General features: G+C 45.8%; 1 protein-coding gene across 1 annotated transcript in view; it reads left to right on the forward strand.

Moving 5' to 3' along the window:
- The window catches only part of LOC115124014 (myosin-14-like), a 49128-nt gene extending 28809 nt beyond the window's left edge, over positions 1–20319 (forward strand). The window contains exons 11-19 of the mRNA XM_065006842.1: positions 2347–2499; positions 4295–4462; positions 5582–5755; positions 7702–7791; positions 8094–8177; positions 9202–9320; positions 9399–9507; positions 13506–13669; positions 14048–20319. Of these exons, the coding sequence (XP_064862914.1) occupies positions 2347–2499; positions 4295–4462; positions 5582–5755; positions 7702–7791; positions 8094–8177; positions 9202–9320; positions 9399–9507; positions 13506–13669; positions 14048–14156 (1170 nt within the window). The 3' untranslated portion in view covers positions 14157–20319. The remainder of the gene's footprint in view (positions 1–2346; positions 2500–4294; positions 4463–5581; positions 5756–7701; positions 7792–8093; positions 8178–9201; positions 9321–9398; positions 9508–13505; positions 13670–14047) is intronic.
- The last annotated feature ends 438 nt before the right edge of the window (positions 20320–20757 follow it).

The raw sequence follows: 20757 nt of genomic DNA on the forward strand, positions 1-20757 counted from the left end.
GACCTGTCAGTCAGCTCGGCCTATTCTACCACAGACCAGTCAGTCAGCTGGGCTTATTCTACCACAGACCTCAGTCAGTCAGTTAGCTGGGCCTATTCTACCACAGACCTGTCAGTCAGCTGGGCCTATTCTAACCACAGACCTGTCAGTCAGCTGGGCCTATTCTACCACAGACCTCAGTCTGTCAGTTAGCTGGGCCTATTCTACCACAGATCTCCGTTAGCTGGGCCTATTCTACCACAGACCTCAGTCAGTCAGTTAGCTGGACCTATTCTACCACAGACCTGTCAGTCAGCTGGGCCTATTTTACCACAGACCTCAGTCTGCTGGGCCTATTCTACCACAGACCTCAGTTAGCTGGGCCTATTCTACCACAGACCTCAGTTAGCTGGGCCTATTCTACCACAGACCTCAGTTAGCTGGGCCTATTCCACCACAGACCTCAGTCAGCTGGGCCTATTCTACCACAGACCTCAGTCAGCTGGGCCTATTCTACCACAGACCTCAGTCAGTTACCTGGGCCTATTCTACCACAGACCTCAGTCAGTCAGCTGGGCCTATTCTACCACAGACCTGTCAGTCAGCTGGGCCTATTCTACCACAGACCAGTCAGTCAGCTGGGCCTATTCTACCACAGACCAGTCAGTCAGCTGGGCCTATTCTACCACAGACCAGTCAGTCAGCTGGGCCTATTCTACCACAGACCTGTCAGTCAGCTGGGCCTATTCTACCACAGACCTCAGTTAGCTGTGCCTATTCTACCACAGACAGTCAGTTAGCTGGGCCTATTCTACCACAGACCAGTCAGTCAGCTGGGCTTATTCTACCACAGACCTCAGTCAGTCAGTTAGCTGGGCCTATTCTACCACAGACCTCAATCAGTCAGTTAGCTGGGCCTATTCTACCACAGACCTCAGTCAGTCAGTTAGCTGGGCCTGTTCTACCACAGACCTGTCAGTCAGCTGGGCCTATTCTACCACAGACCAGTCAGTCAGCTGGGCTTATTCTACCACAGACCTCAGTCAGTCAGTTAGCTGGGCCTATTCTACCACAGACCTCAGTCAGTCAGTCAGCTGGGCCTATTCTACCACAGACCTCAGTCAGTCAGCTGGGCCTATTCTACCACAGACCTGTCAGTCAGTTAGCTGGGCCTATTCCACCACAGACCAGTCAGTTAGCTGGGCCTATTTTACCACAGACCTGTCAGTCAGCTGGGCCTATTCTACCACAGACCAGTCAGTCAGTCAGCTGGGCCTATTCTACCACAGACCAGTTAGTCAGTCAGCTGGGCCTATTCTACCACAGACCAGTTAGTCAGTCAGCTGGGCCTATTCTACCACAGACCTCAGTCAGCTGGGCCTATTCTACCACAGACCTGTCAGTCAGTCAGCTGGGCCTATTCTACCACAGACCTCAGTTAGCTGGGCCTATTCTACCACAGACCTCAGTTAGCTGGGCCTATTCTACCACAGACCTCAGTTAGCTGGGCCTATTCTACCACAGACCTCAGTTAGCTGGGCCTATTCTACCACAGACCTGTCAGTTAGCTGAGCCTATTCTACCACAGACCTCAGTCAGTCAGTCAGCTGGGCCTATTCTACCACAGACCAGTCAGTCAGCTGGGCCTATTCTACCACAGACCTCAGTCAGCTGGGCCTATTCTACCACAGACCTCAGTTAGTTAGCTGGGGCTATTCTACCACAGACCTCAGTTAGTTAGCTGGGCCTATTCTACCACAGACCTCAGTCAGCTGGGCCTATTCTACCACAGACCTCAGTCAGTCAGCTGGGCCTATTCTACCAGAGACCTGTCAGTCAACTGGGCCTATTCTACCACAGACCTCAGTTAGCTGGGCCTATTCTACCACAGACCTCAGTCAGTCAGCTGGGCCTTTTCTACCAGAGACCTGTCAGTCAGCTGGGCCTATTCTACCACAGACCTCAGTTAGCTGGGCCTATTCTACCACAGACCTCAGTCAGTCAGCTGGGCCTATTCTACCACAGACCTCAGTCAGCTGGGCCTATTCTACCACAGACCTCAGTCAGTCAGTTAGCTGGGCCTATTCTACCACAGACCTCAGTCAGTCAGTTAGCTGGGCCTATTCTACCACAGACCTCAGTCAGTCAGTTAGCTGGGCCTATTCTACCACAGACCTCAGTTAGCTGGGCCTATTCTACCAGAGACCTGTCAGTCAGCTGGGCCTATGTGTCTGCCTTGCGTGAGCCCCTGTGTGCATCCAAAAATGTCCCTACCATGACCCTGCTCAAAACTAGTGCACTGTGTAACGAGTAGGGTTCCATTTCAGCCCCAGCCTCTGTGTCTGTCCTACACCATGTCCCCTATAGGAGGCGCTGGAGAAGCAGTCGCTCCATGCCGAGGGTCTGTCCGAGAAGCTGTGGCTGTCTGAGAGACAGTTGGAGGAGCTAGCGGGGGCCAAGGAGACACGGGACAAGAGGACATCAGAGCTCAGTGACACTGTCTTCAGACTGGAGACTGAGGTACAGTTGCATTATTATACTTATACGTGTGTGTGTGTGTGTGTGTGTGTGTGTGCGTGTGTGCGTGCGTGAGAGATCAAGAGTCAGTCTTCAGACTGGAGACTGAGGTACAGTTGCATTATTATACTTATACGTGTGTGTGTGTGTGTGTGTGTGTGTGTGTGTGTGTGTGTGTGTGTGTGTGTGTGTGTTTCTGTGCGTGCGTGAGAGATCAAGAGTCAGTCTTCAGACTGGAGACTGAGGTACAGTTGCATTATTATACTTATACGTGTGTGTGTGTGCGTGGGTGCGCGTGTGTGTGTGTGTGTGTGTGTGTGTGTGCGTGCGTGCGTGTGTGTGCGTGGGTGCGTGTGTGTGTGTGAGAGTGTGAGAGATCAAGAGTCAGTCTTCAGACTGGAGACTGAGGTACAGGTCTGTTCACTTTACACACCTATAATGTAGCTTCAAGGGTTGTGGTTCATTCCACAAATTAAATTCAAATTAAATTCTCTTGTCCTGTAAATTCCTTTTAATAATATTCAAATTCCAGGTCAGTCTTTAAATTCAGAGATAATTTAATTTCCTTTCAATTTTATTGTTAGGTAAATTCCACTAATTAAATTCCTAATTCAGTATTATCCCAAACTATTCCACATATTCAAATTAATTTCCCTCAAGCTTTCAGGGAGTATAGAAATACACATTAAAATGATTTAAAAACAAATCAGTACTTTTGTTTAACTAAATCCATGAACTAATAAATTACAGTTCAGTTAAATTACAATTTTTTTTTTTTACTATTCCAATTCAAACATTCCAAACATTCTAATTCCAATTCAAACATTCCAAACATTCTAATTCCAATTCAAACATTCCAAACATTCTAATTCCAATTCAAACATTCCAAACATTCTAATTCCAATTCGATTCCAATGCCACAACTTGAAGATTGTTGAAATTCGAAATTGAATTCGTGTAACATTTCCTTGTGTTGATTCAGGAGTTACATTAACTCTGTAAGTGTTAAATTAAATACTCATTGGTGTGAAATAACCCCAGTGTTGTTGTTAATAACCAGTGTTAAAACAAAACCCACGCTCATCATTATGTTTCCCAGCATGCTCTATTGCAGAGAGATTTTTTTGTTGTTGTTTTGTTTCAATATCTATGTTTTTTGCTACTCAAATATAACATACATTTTTCTAAACGAATCCAATCTCTTCATTGGACTTGTTACTGTAGTGGCTGTTCCAGGTTAGATGCTTGAGGTTGCATCATAGCTTAGTCTTCCCAACCTGTTCAGTCATTCTAAATGCAGGTTGTGGGTGAATAAACATTTTGAATGTTGGATAGTCCTACTCTGGCTGGATTCCAATAGGAATTACAACTCACTTTGCAAGCCAGCATAATGTGACTTTGCAGGCCTGATGTGGCCTGTAAACCAGGAGTTTCAAGACACTGTATTAGGCTAAACCTGGACCCTCAAAATAAGGCCTCGTGAAATATGTGTTGTATTGTGTTGATAACAGGATCTCACTTGGCAAAGTCCACAGGACTGAATATTGATGAATGCAACATCCATGTCTCTGTCACCAACAAATACAGTCATGGGGGGTATAACTCTACAATTCACTCGAAAGTCAAGGCACTCTGGGAAATATACAAATGAGGCTTGGCACTAAGCATTGTGTTCATTTAACACTGAAAAGGGCAGACCCCGTATAGACACTGGACCAGTTTTAAATGTAACACCCTCAGTGTACATTACATTAACCCTAGATCGTTTGCTTTGCGTGACATTACTCTCCCTCCACAGCTCGGGGAGGCCCAACAGAGAGCCACCCAGGCCTCAGCAGAGCTCAGTCTGCACCAGAAGCTACGAGATGGGGACCAGCTGAGGGTAAAGGAGCTGGAGGAGACGATACTGGAGAAGGACCAGGAGCTGCAGAGAGCCCAGCAGACTGTCAGCCGTCTCCAGGGACAGGTAGATGAGGTCAAGGGCCTTACGGGTCTTACTGTAGTCAAATGCAGATCATTTCTGCTTCAGATTGGCTTTTGAAAGTCATTTCTGCTTAAGATTGGCTTTTGAAAGTCATTTCTGCTTAAGATTGGCTTTTGAAAGTAATTTCTGCTTCAGTGGAAACGTGTTTACAGCCATCATGATTGTAACCTACCTGACCCATACTGTAAAATGTGTGTCCATATGTGATTGTTCTGATTCACACATGGATATAGTATTCTTTATTACACTCTGTGTATTGTATATTTCTTACACTCTGTTATACTCTGTCAGGTGTCAGGTAAGCTGGTAGATTACTGTATGTGTTGTCAGGTAAGCTGGTAGATAACTGTATGTGTTGTCAGGTAAGCTGGTAGATAACTGTATGTGTTGTCAGGTGTCAGGTAAACTGATAGATAACTGTATGTGTTGTCAGGTAAGCTGGTAGATTACTGTATGTGTTGTCAGGTAAACTGATAGATAACTGTATGTGTTGTCAGGTGAGCTGGTAGATAACTGTATGTGTTGTCAGGTGAGCTGGTAGATAACTGTATGTGTTGTCAGGTAAACTGATAGATAACTGTATGTGTTGTCAGGTAAGCTGATAGATTACTGTATGTGTTGTCAGGTGAGCTGGTAGATAACTGTATGTGTTGTCAGGTGTCAGGTAAACTGATAGATAACTGTATGTGTTGTCAGGTGAGCTGATAGATAACTGTATGTGTTGTCAGGTAAACTGATAGATAACTGTATGTGTTGTCAGGTGTCAGGTAAACTGATAGATAACTGTATGTGTTGTCAGGTAAACTGATAGATAACTGTATGTGTTGTCAGGTAAACTGATAGATAACTGTATGTGTTGTCAGGTAAACTGATAGATAACTGTATGTGTTGTCAGGTAAACTGATAGATAACTGTATGTGTTGTCAGGTGTCAGGTGAGCTGATAGATAACTGTATGTGTTGTCAGGTAAACTGATAGATAACTGTATGTGTTGTCAGGTAAGCTGATAGATAACTGTATGTGTTGTCAGGTGTCAGGTAAACTGATAGATAACTGTATGTGTTGTCAGGTGAGCTGATAGATAAGTGTATGTGTTGTCAGGTGTCAGGTAAGCTGATAGATAAGGAGCGTTCCCTGGAGGAGGAGATCCAGCTGAGAGAGAGAGTTCAGCTGCAGTTGAAGCAGGCAGAGAGGAGTGTAGAGGACCTGACCATGGAGCTACAGACGGCTGCACAGACCAAGGAGGACCTGGACAAGCAACTCAAACAGGCTCAGGTTGGTACAGACAGACGGAGAGCACCATAAACCCTAAGCCCAGTTTAAAGAGGACCTGGCCAAGCAAGATATACTGAAGATATAGAGAGAGTAGACTGTATGATACTGTAGATATAGAGAGAGTAGACTGTATGATACTGTAGATATAGAGAGAGTAGACTGTATGATACTGTAGATATAGAGAGAGTAAACTGTATGAACCGTGGGAGATATACTGTAGATATAGAGAGAGTAAACTGTATGAACCGTGGGAGATATACTGTAGATATAGAGAGAGTAGACTGTATGAACCGTGGGAGATATACTGTAGATATATAGAGAGTAGACTGTATGATACTGTAGATATAGAGAGAGTAGACTGTATGAACCTTGGGCGATATACTGTAGATATAGAGAGAGTAGACTGTATGAACCGTGGGAGATATACTGTAGATATAGAGAGAGTAGACTGTATGAACCGTGGGAGATATAATGTAGATATAGAGAGAAGACTGTATGATACTGTAGATATAGAGAGAGTAGACTGTATGAACCGTGGGAGATATACTGTAGATATAGAGAGAGTAGACTGTATGAACCTTGGGCGATATACTGTAGATATAGAGAGAGTAGACTGTATGAACCTTGGGCGATATACTGTAGATATAGAGAGAGTAGACTGTATGAACCGTGGGAGATATAATGTAGATATAGAGAGAGTAGACTGTATGATACTGTAGATATAGAGACAGTAGACTGTATGAACCTTGGGCGATATACTGTAGATATAGAGAGAGTAGACTGTATGAACCTTGGGCGATATACTGTAGATATAGAGAGAGTAGACTGTATGAACTGTGGAGATATAATGTAGATATAGAGAGAGTAGACTGTATGATACTGTAGATATAGAGACAGTAGACTGTATGAACCTTGGGCGATATACTGTAGATATAGAGAGAGTAGACTGTATGAACCTTGGGCGATATACTGTAGATATAGAGAGAGTAGACTGTATGAACCGTGGGAGATATACTGTAGATATAGAGAGAGTAGACTGTATGATACTGTAGATATAGAGAGAGTAGACTGTATGAACCTTGGGCAATATACTGTAGATATAGAGAGAGTAGACTGTATGAACCTTGGGCGATATACTGTAGATATAGAGAGAGTAGACTGTATGAACCGTGGGAGATATACTGTAGATATAGAGAGAGTAGACTGTATGATACTGTAGATATAGAGAGAGTAGACTGTATGAACCTTGGGTGATATACTGTAGATGAACAGGTAACTGCCAAAATAATGGAAACCCAACATAGTGTCTTAATAGAGTGTTGGGCCACCATGTGACTCCAGAACATTTTCAATGCACCTCGGCATACATTCTACAGGTGTCTGGATCTCTATTGGAGGGATGTGACACCATTTCTTCCACCAGAAATTCCATCATTTGGTGTTTTGTTGACGGTGGTGGAAAATACTGTCTCAGGCGTCGCTCCAGAATCTCCCATTCGGTTGCGATCGGTCACCTGAGATACGCACACACACACACACACACACACACACACACACACACACACACACACACACAGCACCTCTTTCAAAGTCACTGAGATCTCTTCTAGCCATGGTAGCCAAAATAATGGACAATTGGGACTTGCTATACATGACCCTAAGCATGACGGGATGTTAATTGCTTAATTAACTCAGGAACCACCTGCTTTCCATATACTTTTTGGGTCCTTCGTTTACTCAAGTGTTTCCTTTATTTTGGCGGTTACGTGTAGCTCTAGAATACAGATAAACGGACGTAGTTCAGCATCGTCTTTGACGTTTACTGTCACCGTGACAACTGTGTGATTGATCGTGTTTTATAACAACTACCCATGTAGAAAAGGTGTTATATAGATCGATTCGATCGATTGATTGATTGATTGGTTGACGTGTTTCTCCTTTCACAGGAGAAAGCGATAGATCTTGAGAGCGACCTGGAGGAGATGCAGGACAGTGAACAGAGTTGGGCCAGGAAGCACAAGAGAGCCATCGAACAGGTACGTCTGTCTGCCTGACCTCTGAACCCTGACCACTATGCCACACTGAACCAATGTTCTTGTGTTCTCTGTTCACGTCAATTAATATAGTTAGTCAAAACGTTCTCATAAATCATTTAAATATGAAATGTCATCTTCTGGGACTTTAACTGAATCCAAGATTCCTTGACCAGTAAGAGTTAATTATATTCTGATGTTGATCTGATTCGCCAGCAGCGAATGGGGGCAGGGTTTGTTTTGTTGAGGACGTGCCCCAGTGGGTGTGAAGTACTATCTAAAACAGACTGTTGTGTTCTTCACAGACAGAACAGCTCCAGCTGAAGTTGATTCAGGAGAAATATGTGAATGAGCAGCTGGACAGTGAGAAGATCAACCTGACGAGACAGGTACTGTAACTACGGCTAGGTGGTGCATGGTGGGGACCTGCATGGTGGGGACCTGCATGGTGGGGACCTGCATGGTTATTTTGAGAGACAGGTACGGTAACTACGGCTGGGTTTTGTTGTAACTGTTGTAACCTGCATGGTGGGGACATCAGCCTGTGGTGTAGCTACGTGATCCATCTATACATCGGTGTTGTATATAGGGCCTATGGTTACATTTATTTTACCAGGCAAGACAGTTAAGAACAAATTCTTATTTTCAATGACTGCCTAGGAACAGTGGGTTAACTGCCTGTTCAGGGGCAGAAAGACAGATTTGTACCTTGTCAGCTCTGGGATTTGAACTTGCAACCTTCTAGTTGCTAGTCCAACGCTCTAACCACTAGGCTACCCTGACACCCCAAAGCGCCAGAAACCCCGGCAGCAATGGAAGGCAGAACCAAACGACCTGTGGTGTACTGTAACATTCCTTCCTGTGGTGTCTAACATTCCTTCCTGTGGTGTACTGTAACATTCCTTCCTGTGGTGTACTGTAACATTTCTTCCTGTGGTGTACTGTAACATTCCTTCCGGTGGTGTACCGTAACATTCCTTCCTGTGGTGTACTGTAACATTCCTTCCTGTGGTGTACTGTAACATTCCTTCCTGTGGTGTCTGTAACATTCCTTCCTGTGGTGTACTGTAACATTCCTTCCTGTGGTGTACCGTAACATTCCTTCCTGTGGTGTACCGTAACATTCCTTCCTGTGGTGTACTGTAACATTCCTTCCTGTGGTGTCTGTAACATTCCTTCCTGTGGTGTACTGTAACATTCCTTCCTGTGGTGTACTGTAACATTCCTTCCTGTGGTGTACCGTAACATTCCTTCCTGTGGTGTACCGTAACATTCCTTCCTGTGGTGTCTAACATTCCTTCCTGTGGTGTACTGTAACATTCCTTCATGTGGTGTACCGTAACATTCCTTCCTGTGGTGTCTAACATTCCTTCCTGTGGTGTACCGTAACATTCCTTCCTGTGGTGTCTGTAGCTGCGTGACCTGCGTGTGGCGATGGAGGAACTTCACAGCTCCAGGGTCCAGGTGGATGTGATCACTAAGACAGAGAACCGGGTCAAGGAGCTGGAGAACGCTCTCAGAGTGGAGGAGAGGTACGTCTCCTTTTTGTATCTACAGGACGACTACACAGTGTTTGTGGACTGGTGTATTGACGGAGTTCTCCTGTGCAGGAACAAGGTGGTGATGAGCAACACCATCATTAAACTGGAGAGGAAGATCAACGAACTGTCTGGTCAGCTGGAGGAGGAACAGAAGATCAATACAGAGCAGAAGGACCTGGTAGGATACCTGCACTAACACCACCACTACGCTAGTAGGACTGTAACACCACCACTACGCTAGTAGGACTGTAACACCACCACTACACTAGTAGGACTGTAACACCACCACTACGCTAGTAGGACTGTAACACCACCACTACGCTAGTAGGACTGTAACACCACCACTACACTAGTAGGACTGTAACACCACCACTACGCTAGTAGGACTGTAACACCACCACTACGCTAGTAGGACTGTAACACCACCACTACGCTAGTAGGACTGTAAACACCACCACTACGCTAGTAGGACTGTAACACCACCACTACGCTAGTAGGACTGTAACACCACCACTACGCTAGTAGGACTGTAACACCACCACTACGCTAGTAGGACTGTGTCTGTGTCTGTGTGTGTTACGAAGCAGAAGGACCTGGTAGGATACCTGCACTAACACCACCACTACGCTAGTAGGACTGTAACACCACCACTACGCTAGTAGGACTGTGTCTGTGTAACACCACCACTGCTGTGTGTAACACCACCAAGCAGAAGGACCTGGTAGGATACCTGCACTAACACCACCACTACGCTAGTAGGACTGTGTCTGTGTCTGTGTGTGTTACGAAGCAGAAGGACCTGGTAGGATACCTGCACTAACACCACCACTACGCTAGTAGGACTGTAACACCACCACTACGCTAGTAGGACTGTGTCTGTGTCTGTGTGTGTTACGAAGCAGAAGGACCTGGTAGGATACCTGCACTAACACCACCACTACGCTAGTAGGACTGTGTCTGTGTCTGTGTGTGTTACTGCACTAACACGAAGCAGAAGGACCTGGTAGGATACCTGCACTAACACCACCACTACGCTAGTAGGACTGTAACACCACCACTACACTAGTAGGACTGTAACACCACCACTACGCTAGTAGGACTGTAAACACCACCACTACGCTAATAGGACTGTAACACCACCACTACGCTAGTAGGACTGTGTGTGTGTGTGTGTGTGTGTGTGTGTTACGAAGCAGAAGGACCTGGTAGGATACCTGCACTAACACCACCACTACGCTAGTAGGACTGTGTCTGTGTGTGTTACGAAGCAGAAGGACCTGGTAGGATACCTGCACTAACACCACCACTACGCTAGTAGGACTGTGTGTGTGTGTGTGTGTGTGTGTGTGTGTGTTACGAAGCAGAAGGACCTGGTAGGATACCTGCACTAACACCACCACTACGCTAGTAGGACTGTGTCTGTGTCTGTGTGTGTTACGAAGCAGAAGGACCTGGTAGGATACCTGCACTAACACCACTGTAACACCACCACTACGCTAGTAGGACTGTGTGTGTGTGTGTGTGTGTGTGTGTGTGTGTGTGTGTGTGTGACTTACCACCAGAAGGACCTGGTAGGATACCACTGCTAGTAGGACTAACACCACCACTACGCTAGTAGGACTGTGTCTGTGTGTGTTACGAAGCAGAAGGACCTGGTAGGATACCTGCACTAACACCACCACTACGCTAGTAGGACTGTGTGTGTGTGTGTGTGTGTGTGTGTGTGTGTGTGTGTGTGTGTGTTACGAAGCAGAAGGACCTGGTAGGATACCTGCACTAACACCACCACTACGCTAGTAGGACTGTGTCTGTGTCTGTGTGTGTTACGAAGCAGAAGGACCTGGTAGGATACCTGCACTAACACCACCACTACGCTAGTAGGACTGTGTGTGTGTGTGTGTGTGTGTGTGTGTGTGTGTGTGTGTGTGTGTTACGAAGCAGAAGGACCTGGTAGGATACCTGCACTAACACCACCACTACGCTAGTAGGTGTGTGTGTGTTACGAAGCAGAAGGACCTGGTAGGATACCTGCACTAACACCACCCACTAGGACTGCTAGTAGTCTGTGTGTGTGTGTGTGTGTGTGTGTCTGTGTGTGTCGAAGCAGAAGGACCTGGGGGATACCTGCACTAACACCACCACAGAAGGACCCTGGTAGGAGGTCTGTGTCTGTGTGTATCTAGGATACCTGCACTAACACTACGCTAGTAGGACACCACCACTACGCTAGTAGGACTGTGTCTGTGTGTGTTACGAAGCAGAAGGACCTGGTAGGATACCTGCACTAACACCACCACTACGCTAATAGGACTGTGTGTGTGTGTGTGTGTGTTACGAAGCAGAAGGACCTGGTAGGATACCTGCACTAACACCACCACTACGCTAGTAGGACTGTGTGTGTGTGTGTGTGTGTGTGTGTGTGTGTGTGTGTGTGTGTGTGTGTGTTACGAAGCAGAAGGACCTGGTAGGATACCTGCACTAACACCACCACTACGCTAGTAGGACTGTGTCTGTGTCTGTATGTGTTAACACCACCAAGCAGAAGGACCTGGTAGGATACCTGCACTACACCACCACACTAGGACTGCTAATAGGACTGTGTCTATGTGTGTGTCTGTCTGTGTGTGTGTGTGTGTGTGTGTGTGTGTGTGTGTGTGTGTGTGTGTGTGTGTGTGTGTGTGTGTGTGTTACGAAGCAGAAGGACCTGGTAGGATACCTGCACTAACACCACCACTACGCTAGTAGGACTGTGTCTGTGTGTGTTACGAAGCAGAAGGACCTGGTAGGATACCTGCACTAACACCACCACTACGCTAGTAGGACTGTGTGTGTGTGTGTGTGTGTGTGTGTGTGTGTGTGTGTGTGTGTGTGTGAAGCAGAAGGACCTGGTAGGATACCTGCACTAACACCACCACTACGCTAGTAGGACTGTGTCTGTGTGTGTTACGAAGCAGAAGGACCTGGTAGGATACCTGCACTAACACCACCACTACGCTAGTAGGACTGTGTGTGTGTGTGTGTGTGTGTGTGTGGTGTGCACTAACACCACCACTGTGTGTGTGTGTGTGTGTGTGTGTGTGTGTGTGTGTTACGAAGCAGAAGGACCTGGTAGGATACCTGCACTAACACCACCACTACGCTAGTAGGTGTGTGTGTGTTACGAAGCAGAAGGACCTGGTAGGATACCTGCACTAACACCACCACTACGCTAGTAGGTGTGTGTGTGTGTGTGTGTGTGTGTGTGTGTGTGTGTGTGTGTGTGTGTGTGTGTTACGAAGCAGAAGGACCTGGTAGGATATCTGCACTAACACCACCACTACGCTAGTAGGACTGTGTCTGTGTGTGTTACGAAGCAGAAGGACCTGGTAGGATACCTGCACTAACACCACCACTACGCTAATAGGACTGTGTGTGTGTGTGTGTGTTACGAAGCAGAAGGACCTGGTAGGATACCTGCACTAACACCACCACTACGCTAGTAGGACTGTGTGTGTGTGTGTGTGTGTGTGTGTGTGTGTGTGTGTGTGTGTGTGTGTTACGAAGCAGAAGGACCTGGTAGGATACCTGCACTAACACCACCACTACGCTAGTAGGACTGTGTCTGTGTCTGTATGTGTTACGAAGCAGAAGGACCTGGTAGGATACCTGCACTAACACCACCACTACGCTAATAGGACTGTGTCTATGTGTGTGTCTGTCTGTCTGTGTGTGTGTGTGTGTGTGTGTGTGTGTGTGTGTGTGTGTGAGTGTGGTACGAATCAGAAGGACCTGGTAGGATACCTGCACTAACACCACCACTACGCTAGTAGAAGTGTGTGTGTGTGTGTGTGTGTGTGTGTGTGTGTGTGTGCGTGCGTGTGTGTGTGTGTGTGTGTGGTACGAAGCAGAAGGACCTGCCAGGACACTTTAAAGTTACTAACACAGGAGAGCCATGTCAGATGGGGGACAGTGAATCCTATTTACATTCATTCAAGTTTATTTATACTGTGTTCCTGATAGGATCTCCAGGATCTCTTGTTAAATAATAATGTTTAATGAGATAACTTTGTATAAGTGGATGTTATTTATTGACGTGATACCTCTGTTATACCTCTGAGTGTTGTGATGCGTAATGTGCAGTTTGATATGGTAGCCCTCTGGTAGTTGACCCAATGACCTATGACCTCTCTCCATCAGATGACCCAGAGGATGCGTTCCCTGAAGCGTCAGCTGAACGAGGCGGAGGAGGAGTCCAGTCGTAGAGACGCTCAGTACCGCCACACCCAGAGAGAACTGACAGAGGAGAGAGAGACCTCCAACAGACTACAGAGACAGCTCCTGGATCAGCACCTTCAACTCAAGTACGTGGTTTAGAAAATAAAGGTTCAATGAAAGAGAGAGACGGAGATCAGAGAGGGAGAGACTAGAAAGAGAGACAGATCAGAGGGAGAGCGGAGGGAGAGCGGAGGGAGAGCGGAGGGAGAGCGGAGGGAGAACGGAGGGAGAGCGGAGGGGAGAGCGGAGGGGAGAGCGGAGGCGGAGGGGGAGAGCGGAGGGGGAGAGCGGAGGGGGAGAGCAGAGGGGGAGAGCAGAGGGGGAGAGCAGAGGGGGAGAGCAGAGGGAGAGATCAGAGGGAGAGATCAGAGGGAGAGATCAGAGGGGGAGCAGAGGGAGAGCAGAGGGAGAGAGTGATACTGTTTGAACTGCAGGACACAAACACATCCTCATTTGCTCTGCAGACGTAAGGAGTCCACCATGCAAATGAGACAGACTCTGGAGAACCTGCGTCTGGATCTCAGTGTAGATGAAGAGGACCAGGCTGACCAACATCCTCCAAGGCCTGAATAAAGACAACAGCACCTCCTCATACTAGCCTTTTTCCACACACCTGTATTGATAAAGGTTAGAGTGATACCCCCTAATACCACCGCTAATAGACTTGACAAGAAACAACACATTCTACACTGGCACCAATACTGTCATTTATCGTAGGAAAAGCCCACAAGTGAAGTGTTCAAACCTTCTTTAGCCTCTTTCTCTGTACTATTGAAATGTGTCTTTAGTTATGGTTATTAACTAAAGGTCCCAATGCAGCTGTTATTATCTCAATATGAACTCATTTCTGGGTAACAAGGATCTTACTGTGATTGTTTTCAAGTCAAAATGGTCAAAAAGAAACAAAAATGGATTCTTTGCAAAGAGGTTTTTTTCATAATACATTTTTTTGCTGGGAGTGTCTGGGAGTGGGGAAACTGACAACTAGCTGTTATTGGTAGAGAGGTTTGGAACTCTCTTTCTTATTGGTCTATATAACTAATTTACCGCCTGGTGAAGTCACCAGCCAGGTCAAAACTCCATCCCACCAAAACAGGCTGAAACTTCTGGCTGTCTTTTCAAACAGCTCTTACAACAACAGGGCATTATCATAATTTTATCAATTTCACAGTATTATTCCAACCCCACAGTGTGGAAATATATATAAAACACAGGACACTCATGTTTTTTTTTGGGGGGGTTCTGTAGAATGTTAAAGGAAGTAGTAGTTGAAGTGTTGTGATTCTTTTGAATCAAATCAAGCTTTATTTATACAGCAGGATATATTACAGTATATCAATACAATTATATTGAATCAAGCTAGCGATCCCTGTACACTCAAGTCACGTGTTTTAACGAAGAAAAAAGGGCCAATAATCAATATATAATCATTATATGATCAATATATAATCATTATATGATCATAGAGGACTTTGGGTTAAAGTAGTTTGGACAATATTTCCTACAAATAAACGAATCTGTTGCATTACCGTGTTAACTATATTATAAATATCTTACTTCCGTACAGTATTGATATTACCTGCTACACTATACACTTTGATTTATTTTATATACAGTATAACGCTTGTATTTGACTTATTCACCTCTGAGCAGAATGTGGAAGTGTCTTCCATTTGCAATGCTTGAAGGACAGACAGACTGTGCATGAATGATTGGACTGTAATACAAGCCTGTGAATGATTGGACTACAAAACAAGCCTGTGGGTGATTGGACTATAATACAAGCCTGTGAATGATTGGACTATAATACAAGCCTATGAATGATTGGACTATAATACAAGCCTGTGAATGATTGGACTACAAAACAAGCCTGTGAATGATTGGACTATAATACAAGGCTGTGAATGATTGGACTACAATACAACGCCTATGAATGATTGGACTACAAAACAAGCCTGTGAATGATTGGACTACAAAACAAGGCTGTGAATGATTGGACTACAAAACAAGGCTGTGAATGATTGGACTACAAAACAAGCCTGTGAATGATTGGACTACAAAACAAGGCTGTGAATGATTGGACTACAAAACAAGGCTGTGAATGATTGGACTACAAAACAAGTCTATGTGAGGGTGAACAGTATGTTCCACAATGGACTGTTTACAACTAATAGAATGTTTGTTTTTGTCACATACACCGGATAGGTTCAGTGAAATGTCTTGTTTTACAGGGTTGTCCATTGTAGTACGGCTCCTCTGGGGCAAACTAGGGCTATGTGGCTTTCTTAAGGGCAAATCATATTCAGACTAGGGCTATGTGGCTTTCTTAAGGGCAAATCATATTCAGACTAGACTTTTCGGTTACTGGCCCAACGCTCTAACCACTAGGCTACCTGCCTCCTCTACACTCTAACCACTAGGCTACCTGCCTCCTCTACACTCTAACCACTAGGCTACCTGCCTCCTCTACACTCTAACCACTAGGCTACCTGCCTCCTCTACACTCTAACCACTAGGCTACCTGCCACCTCTACACTCTAACCACTAGGCTACCTGCCACCTCTACACTCTAACCACTAGGCTACCCTGCCTCCTCTACACTCTAACCACTAGGCTACCTGCCTCCTCTACACTCTAACCACTAGGCTACCCTGCCACCTCTACACTCTAACCACTAGGCCACCTGCCTCCTTTACACTCTAACCACTAGGCTACCCTGCCACCTCTACACTCTAACCACTAGGCTACCTGCCTCCTCTACACTCTAACCACTAGGCTACCTGCCGCCTCTACACTCTAACCACTCGGCTACCTGCCTCCTCTACACTCTAACCAATATAATACCTACCGCCTCTACACTCTAACCACTAGGCTACCTGCCGCCTCTACACTCTAACCACTAGGCTACCTGCCACCTCTACACTCTAACCACTAGGCTACCTGCCTCCTCTACACTCTAACCACTAGGCTACCTGCCTCCTCTACACTCTAACCACTAGAATACCTGCCTCCTTTACACTCTAACCACTAGGCTACCTGCCTCCTCTACACTCTAACCAATATAATACCTACCGCCTCTACACTCTAACCACTAGGCTACCTGCCTCCTCTACACTCTAACCACTAGAATACCTGCCTCCTTTACACTCTAACCACTAGGCTACCCTGCCACCTCTACACTCTAACCACTAGGCTCCCTGCCTCCTCTACACTCTAACCACTAGAATACCTACCGCCTCTACACTCTAACCACTAGGCTACCTGCCGCCTCTACACTCTAACCAATAGGCTACCTGCCCCCTCTACACTCTAACCACTAGAATACCTACCGCCTCTACACTCTAACCACTAGAATACCTACCGCCTCTACACTCTAACCACTAGGCTACTTGCCGCCTCTACACTCTAACCACTAGGCTACCTGCCGCCTCTACACTCTAACCACTAGGCTACCTGCCACCTCTACACTCTAACCACTACGCTACCTGCCGCCTCTACACTCTAACCACTAGGCTACCTGCCGCCTCTACACTCTAACCACTAGGCTACCTACTGCCTCTACACTCTAACCACTAGGCTACCTGCCGCCTCTACACTCTAACCATTAGGCTACCTACTGCCTCTACACTCTAACCAATAGGCTACCTGCCGCCTCTACACTCTAACCATTAGGCTACCTACCGCCTCTACACTCTAACCACTAGAATACCTACCGCCTCTACACTCTAACCACTAGAATACCTACCGCCTCTACACTCTAACCATTAGGCTACCTACCGCCTCTACACTCTAACCAATAGGCTACCTGTGTATAAAGCCAAGTTATCGTTTCTCATTGTGTATTTATTATTACTTTTTCTATTATTTCTCTTTTTTTTTTCTCTCTGCATTGTTGGCAAAGGACCCATCAGTAATTATTTCACTGTTAGTCTTCACCTGTTTATGGAGCATGTGACAAATAACATGTTATTATGATTTTATTTTAATTACCTACAAAAACAACCACAGCAACAAACAGAGGTGTGGACTCAGGTCACATGACTTCCTACTTTTTTCATGAGTCAGACTCGAGTCACAAATGCGATGACTTCCTACTCGACTTTGACTTTAACACCAATGACTCGTGACTTGACTTGGACTTGAGCCTTATGACTCGACCTGACTTGATACCCTCCCCAAGCCTCCCCAACCCTCTCCAAGCCTCCCCAGCTCTCCCCTCCCCAATCCTCCCCTCCCCAACCCTCCCCAAGCCTCCCCAACCCTCTCCAAGCCTCCCCAACCCTCTCCATCCCTCTCCAACCTTCTCCAACCTGCCCCAACCCTCTCCAACCCTCTCCAACCCTCCCGAACCCTCTCCAACCCTCTACAACCCTCTACAACCCTCTCTCCAACCCTCTCCAACGCTCCCCAACCCTCCCGAACCCTCTCCAACCTGCCCCAACCCTCTCCAACCCTCTCCAACCTGCCCCAACCCTCTCCAACCCTCTCCAACCTGCCCCAACCCTCTCTCCAACCCTCTCCAACCTGCCCCAACCCTCTCTCCAACCCTCTCCAACCTGCCCCGAGCCCAAATATTAAAAATGATGCCATTTAAAAAAAAAGTGTGTAGTGCATCAACCCTTCATTTAACAGATTACAGTTTGAATCTGACAGCAGCCAATCAAATTGTGCCAGCTGAGAAAAAGTTGTGCGTGGCAGTACAGAGGAACGTCGGCGGGTGTATTCAGATGGGAGTCCTTGGAAAGATGATACCAAAAATGATCTAAAGACGACGCTGTAGTCAACAAAAAACAGATTGCAACTTACAAAACATGCAGGAAGAAAATGACGGAGGAGCAACAACCTCCAACTCTGTTCCACATTTGAAGCTGCACAAAGAACGGTCAATCGTGGCTAATATAGCCGACGGCTATATCATTCATAACTATACTAGTGTAGCATGTAGGCTAATGTAACATTAAGTCAATGAGCCTCCACACAGTCAGCCAGTGCGGGGAACGTGATCATTGCACCCAGATTGAGCTACAACTGGCTAGGCCTGATGTTACTGCTGTTCCTAAAGCCATTGACATACGTTAGCCTACTGTAACCACACACAGATAGGATGTGTGTTAAGGTTGGGTGATTGTGTACAAGCCTACATCGCCCCATACTGATCCTCGATAGTCCATCGCTATGGGGGGGTTCTTTCTCATGGCTACCCATGTATTTCCGTGGAAATATAAAGTTTATTTAGAAAGTAATAGATATATATATATATGTAAAAGCATGCATGATTTGTGTAAATGTAATATACTAACTATTACTCTTGTCTAAAATATTAAATATTAAATGGTATTACATTAGGTGAAGAGCACATTATGACTTGTTTGGGACTCAAAACTCAAAGTTTAGGACTTGAGACTTGACTTGGACTTGACTCAGACTTGCCGGTCTTGACTTGGACTTGAGTGCTAAGACTTGAGACTTACTTGTGACTTGAGCAACAACACTTGTTGCTCAAACCCTGAGAGAGAGGACCAAGACAAACCCTGAGCAGAAGCTCAGAGAGAGAGGACCAAGACAAACCCTGAGAGAGAGGACCAAGACAAACCCTGAGCAGAAGCTCAGAGAGAGAGAGGACCAAGACAAACCCTGAGCAGAAGCTCAGAGAGAGAGGACCAAGACAAACCCTGAGAGAGAGGACCAAGACAAACCCTGAGCAGAAGCTCAGAGAGAGAGAGGACCAAGACAAACCCTGAGCAGAAGCTCAGAGAGAGAGGACCAAGACAAACCCTGAGAGAGAGGACCAAGACAAACCCTGAGCAGAAGCTCAGAGAGAGAGAGGACCAAGACAAACCCTGAGCAGAAGCTCAGAGAGAGAGGACCAAGACAAACTGTTCAAGAAGGAGATTATTTTATTCTCAGGACAGAGGAATCTAAAGGGAATTCTATACGATGTGTGCATGGTGAATAGCTGCTGGAGATTCATCTAACCATGGAGCTGATGTGCTGTTTTGTAGTACAGTATAGAACATGGAGACTGTAGCATGATGTACTACAGTACCCATAATGCCCTGTGTACAACCATTCATACCATACCAGTCAGTGTCTCGATGCTCATGCATCCGCGAAAGATGTAATCACTTACAGGAACTGCTCATAGTGTGCACTCAGGCTCCACATAAACAGGAAGTAGGAAGCAGATCTCATGTTTTTGGGGGGAATTGAGAATGTGATATCCTATATTTTATGGTTTTACGTTTGTATAAATAGCTGTTTTATCTGATGCAGTTAGATAAACTCTTAACCCTTCAGATAAACGTATTTCACAAAATGTTCCTTTTCCTTTCTTCACATGCTGGCAAGACCAAAAAAGGGATTCAGGGCCCTTGAGATCAGGTTCCAGGCCCTTGAGATCAGGTTCCGGGCCCTTGAGATCAGGTTCCGGGCCCTTGAGATCAGGTTCCGGGCCCTTGAGATCAGGTTCCGGGCCCTTGAGTTCAGGTTCCGGGCCCTTGAGTTCAGGTTCCGGGCCCTTGAGTTCAGGTTCCGGGCCCTTGAGTTCAGGTTCCGGGCCCTTGAGACCCTGTTTTGCAATAGACTTCTGTATATCTTAAAACAATGCCATTTATTATGTATTTTTGTAACAGCGTTTATATGCTTTAAGGTGCCGTTGGGTATTTATTCTACTTCACAGGTGTTTTATCTTCCGAAAATGATGAATATTAATATTAAATACATTTTGAAAAAATAATCCATGTTCCTTTTTTCCTATTAAAGTTTTTCATTGAAATTCATTCATAGATAAGAAGGCCATCAAATAAACACTCCAGAAATATACCGTATAGCCTTTAGGAACCCGGACACAGTTTTCCTTAGCATGGAAGTGATTAGTACTGCCCAAGAAGACCCCAACTAACATATTTCTGGAAAGACAAATTGACGTGATTTTGCTATACAAAAAAAAAAGCTATGCATATGTATGATTTTGCATCACTTAAGTTGAGTAAGTAAAAATTTGGCCCACAAATGTACCAAAATGTCTCTTACTAATTGTCACGTGCTGTCCTTAGTTCCTTTTTTATGTCTCTATTTTAGTTTGGTCAGGGCGTGAGTTGGGGTGGGCGTTCTATGTTTTCCGTCTCTGTGTCTGCACCAGACAGAACTGTTTAGTTTTCGTTCGTTCTCTTGT

Source organism: Oncorhynchus nerka, linkage group LG22 (genome assembly GCF_034236695.1).
Source record: "Oncorhynchus nerka isolate Pitt River linkage group LG22, Oner_Uvic_2.0, whole genome shotgun sequence".
In the NCBI taxonomy this organism is placed as follows: domain Eukaryota; kingdom Metazoa; phylum Chordata; class Actinopteri; order Salmoniformes; family Salmonidae; genus Oncorhynchus; species Oncorhynchus nerka.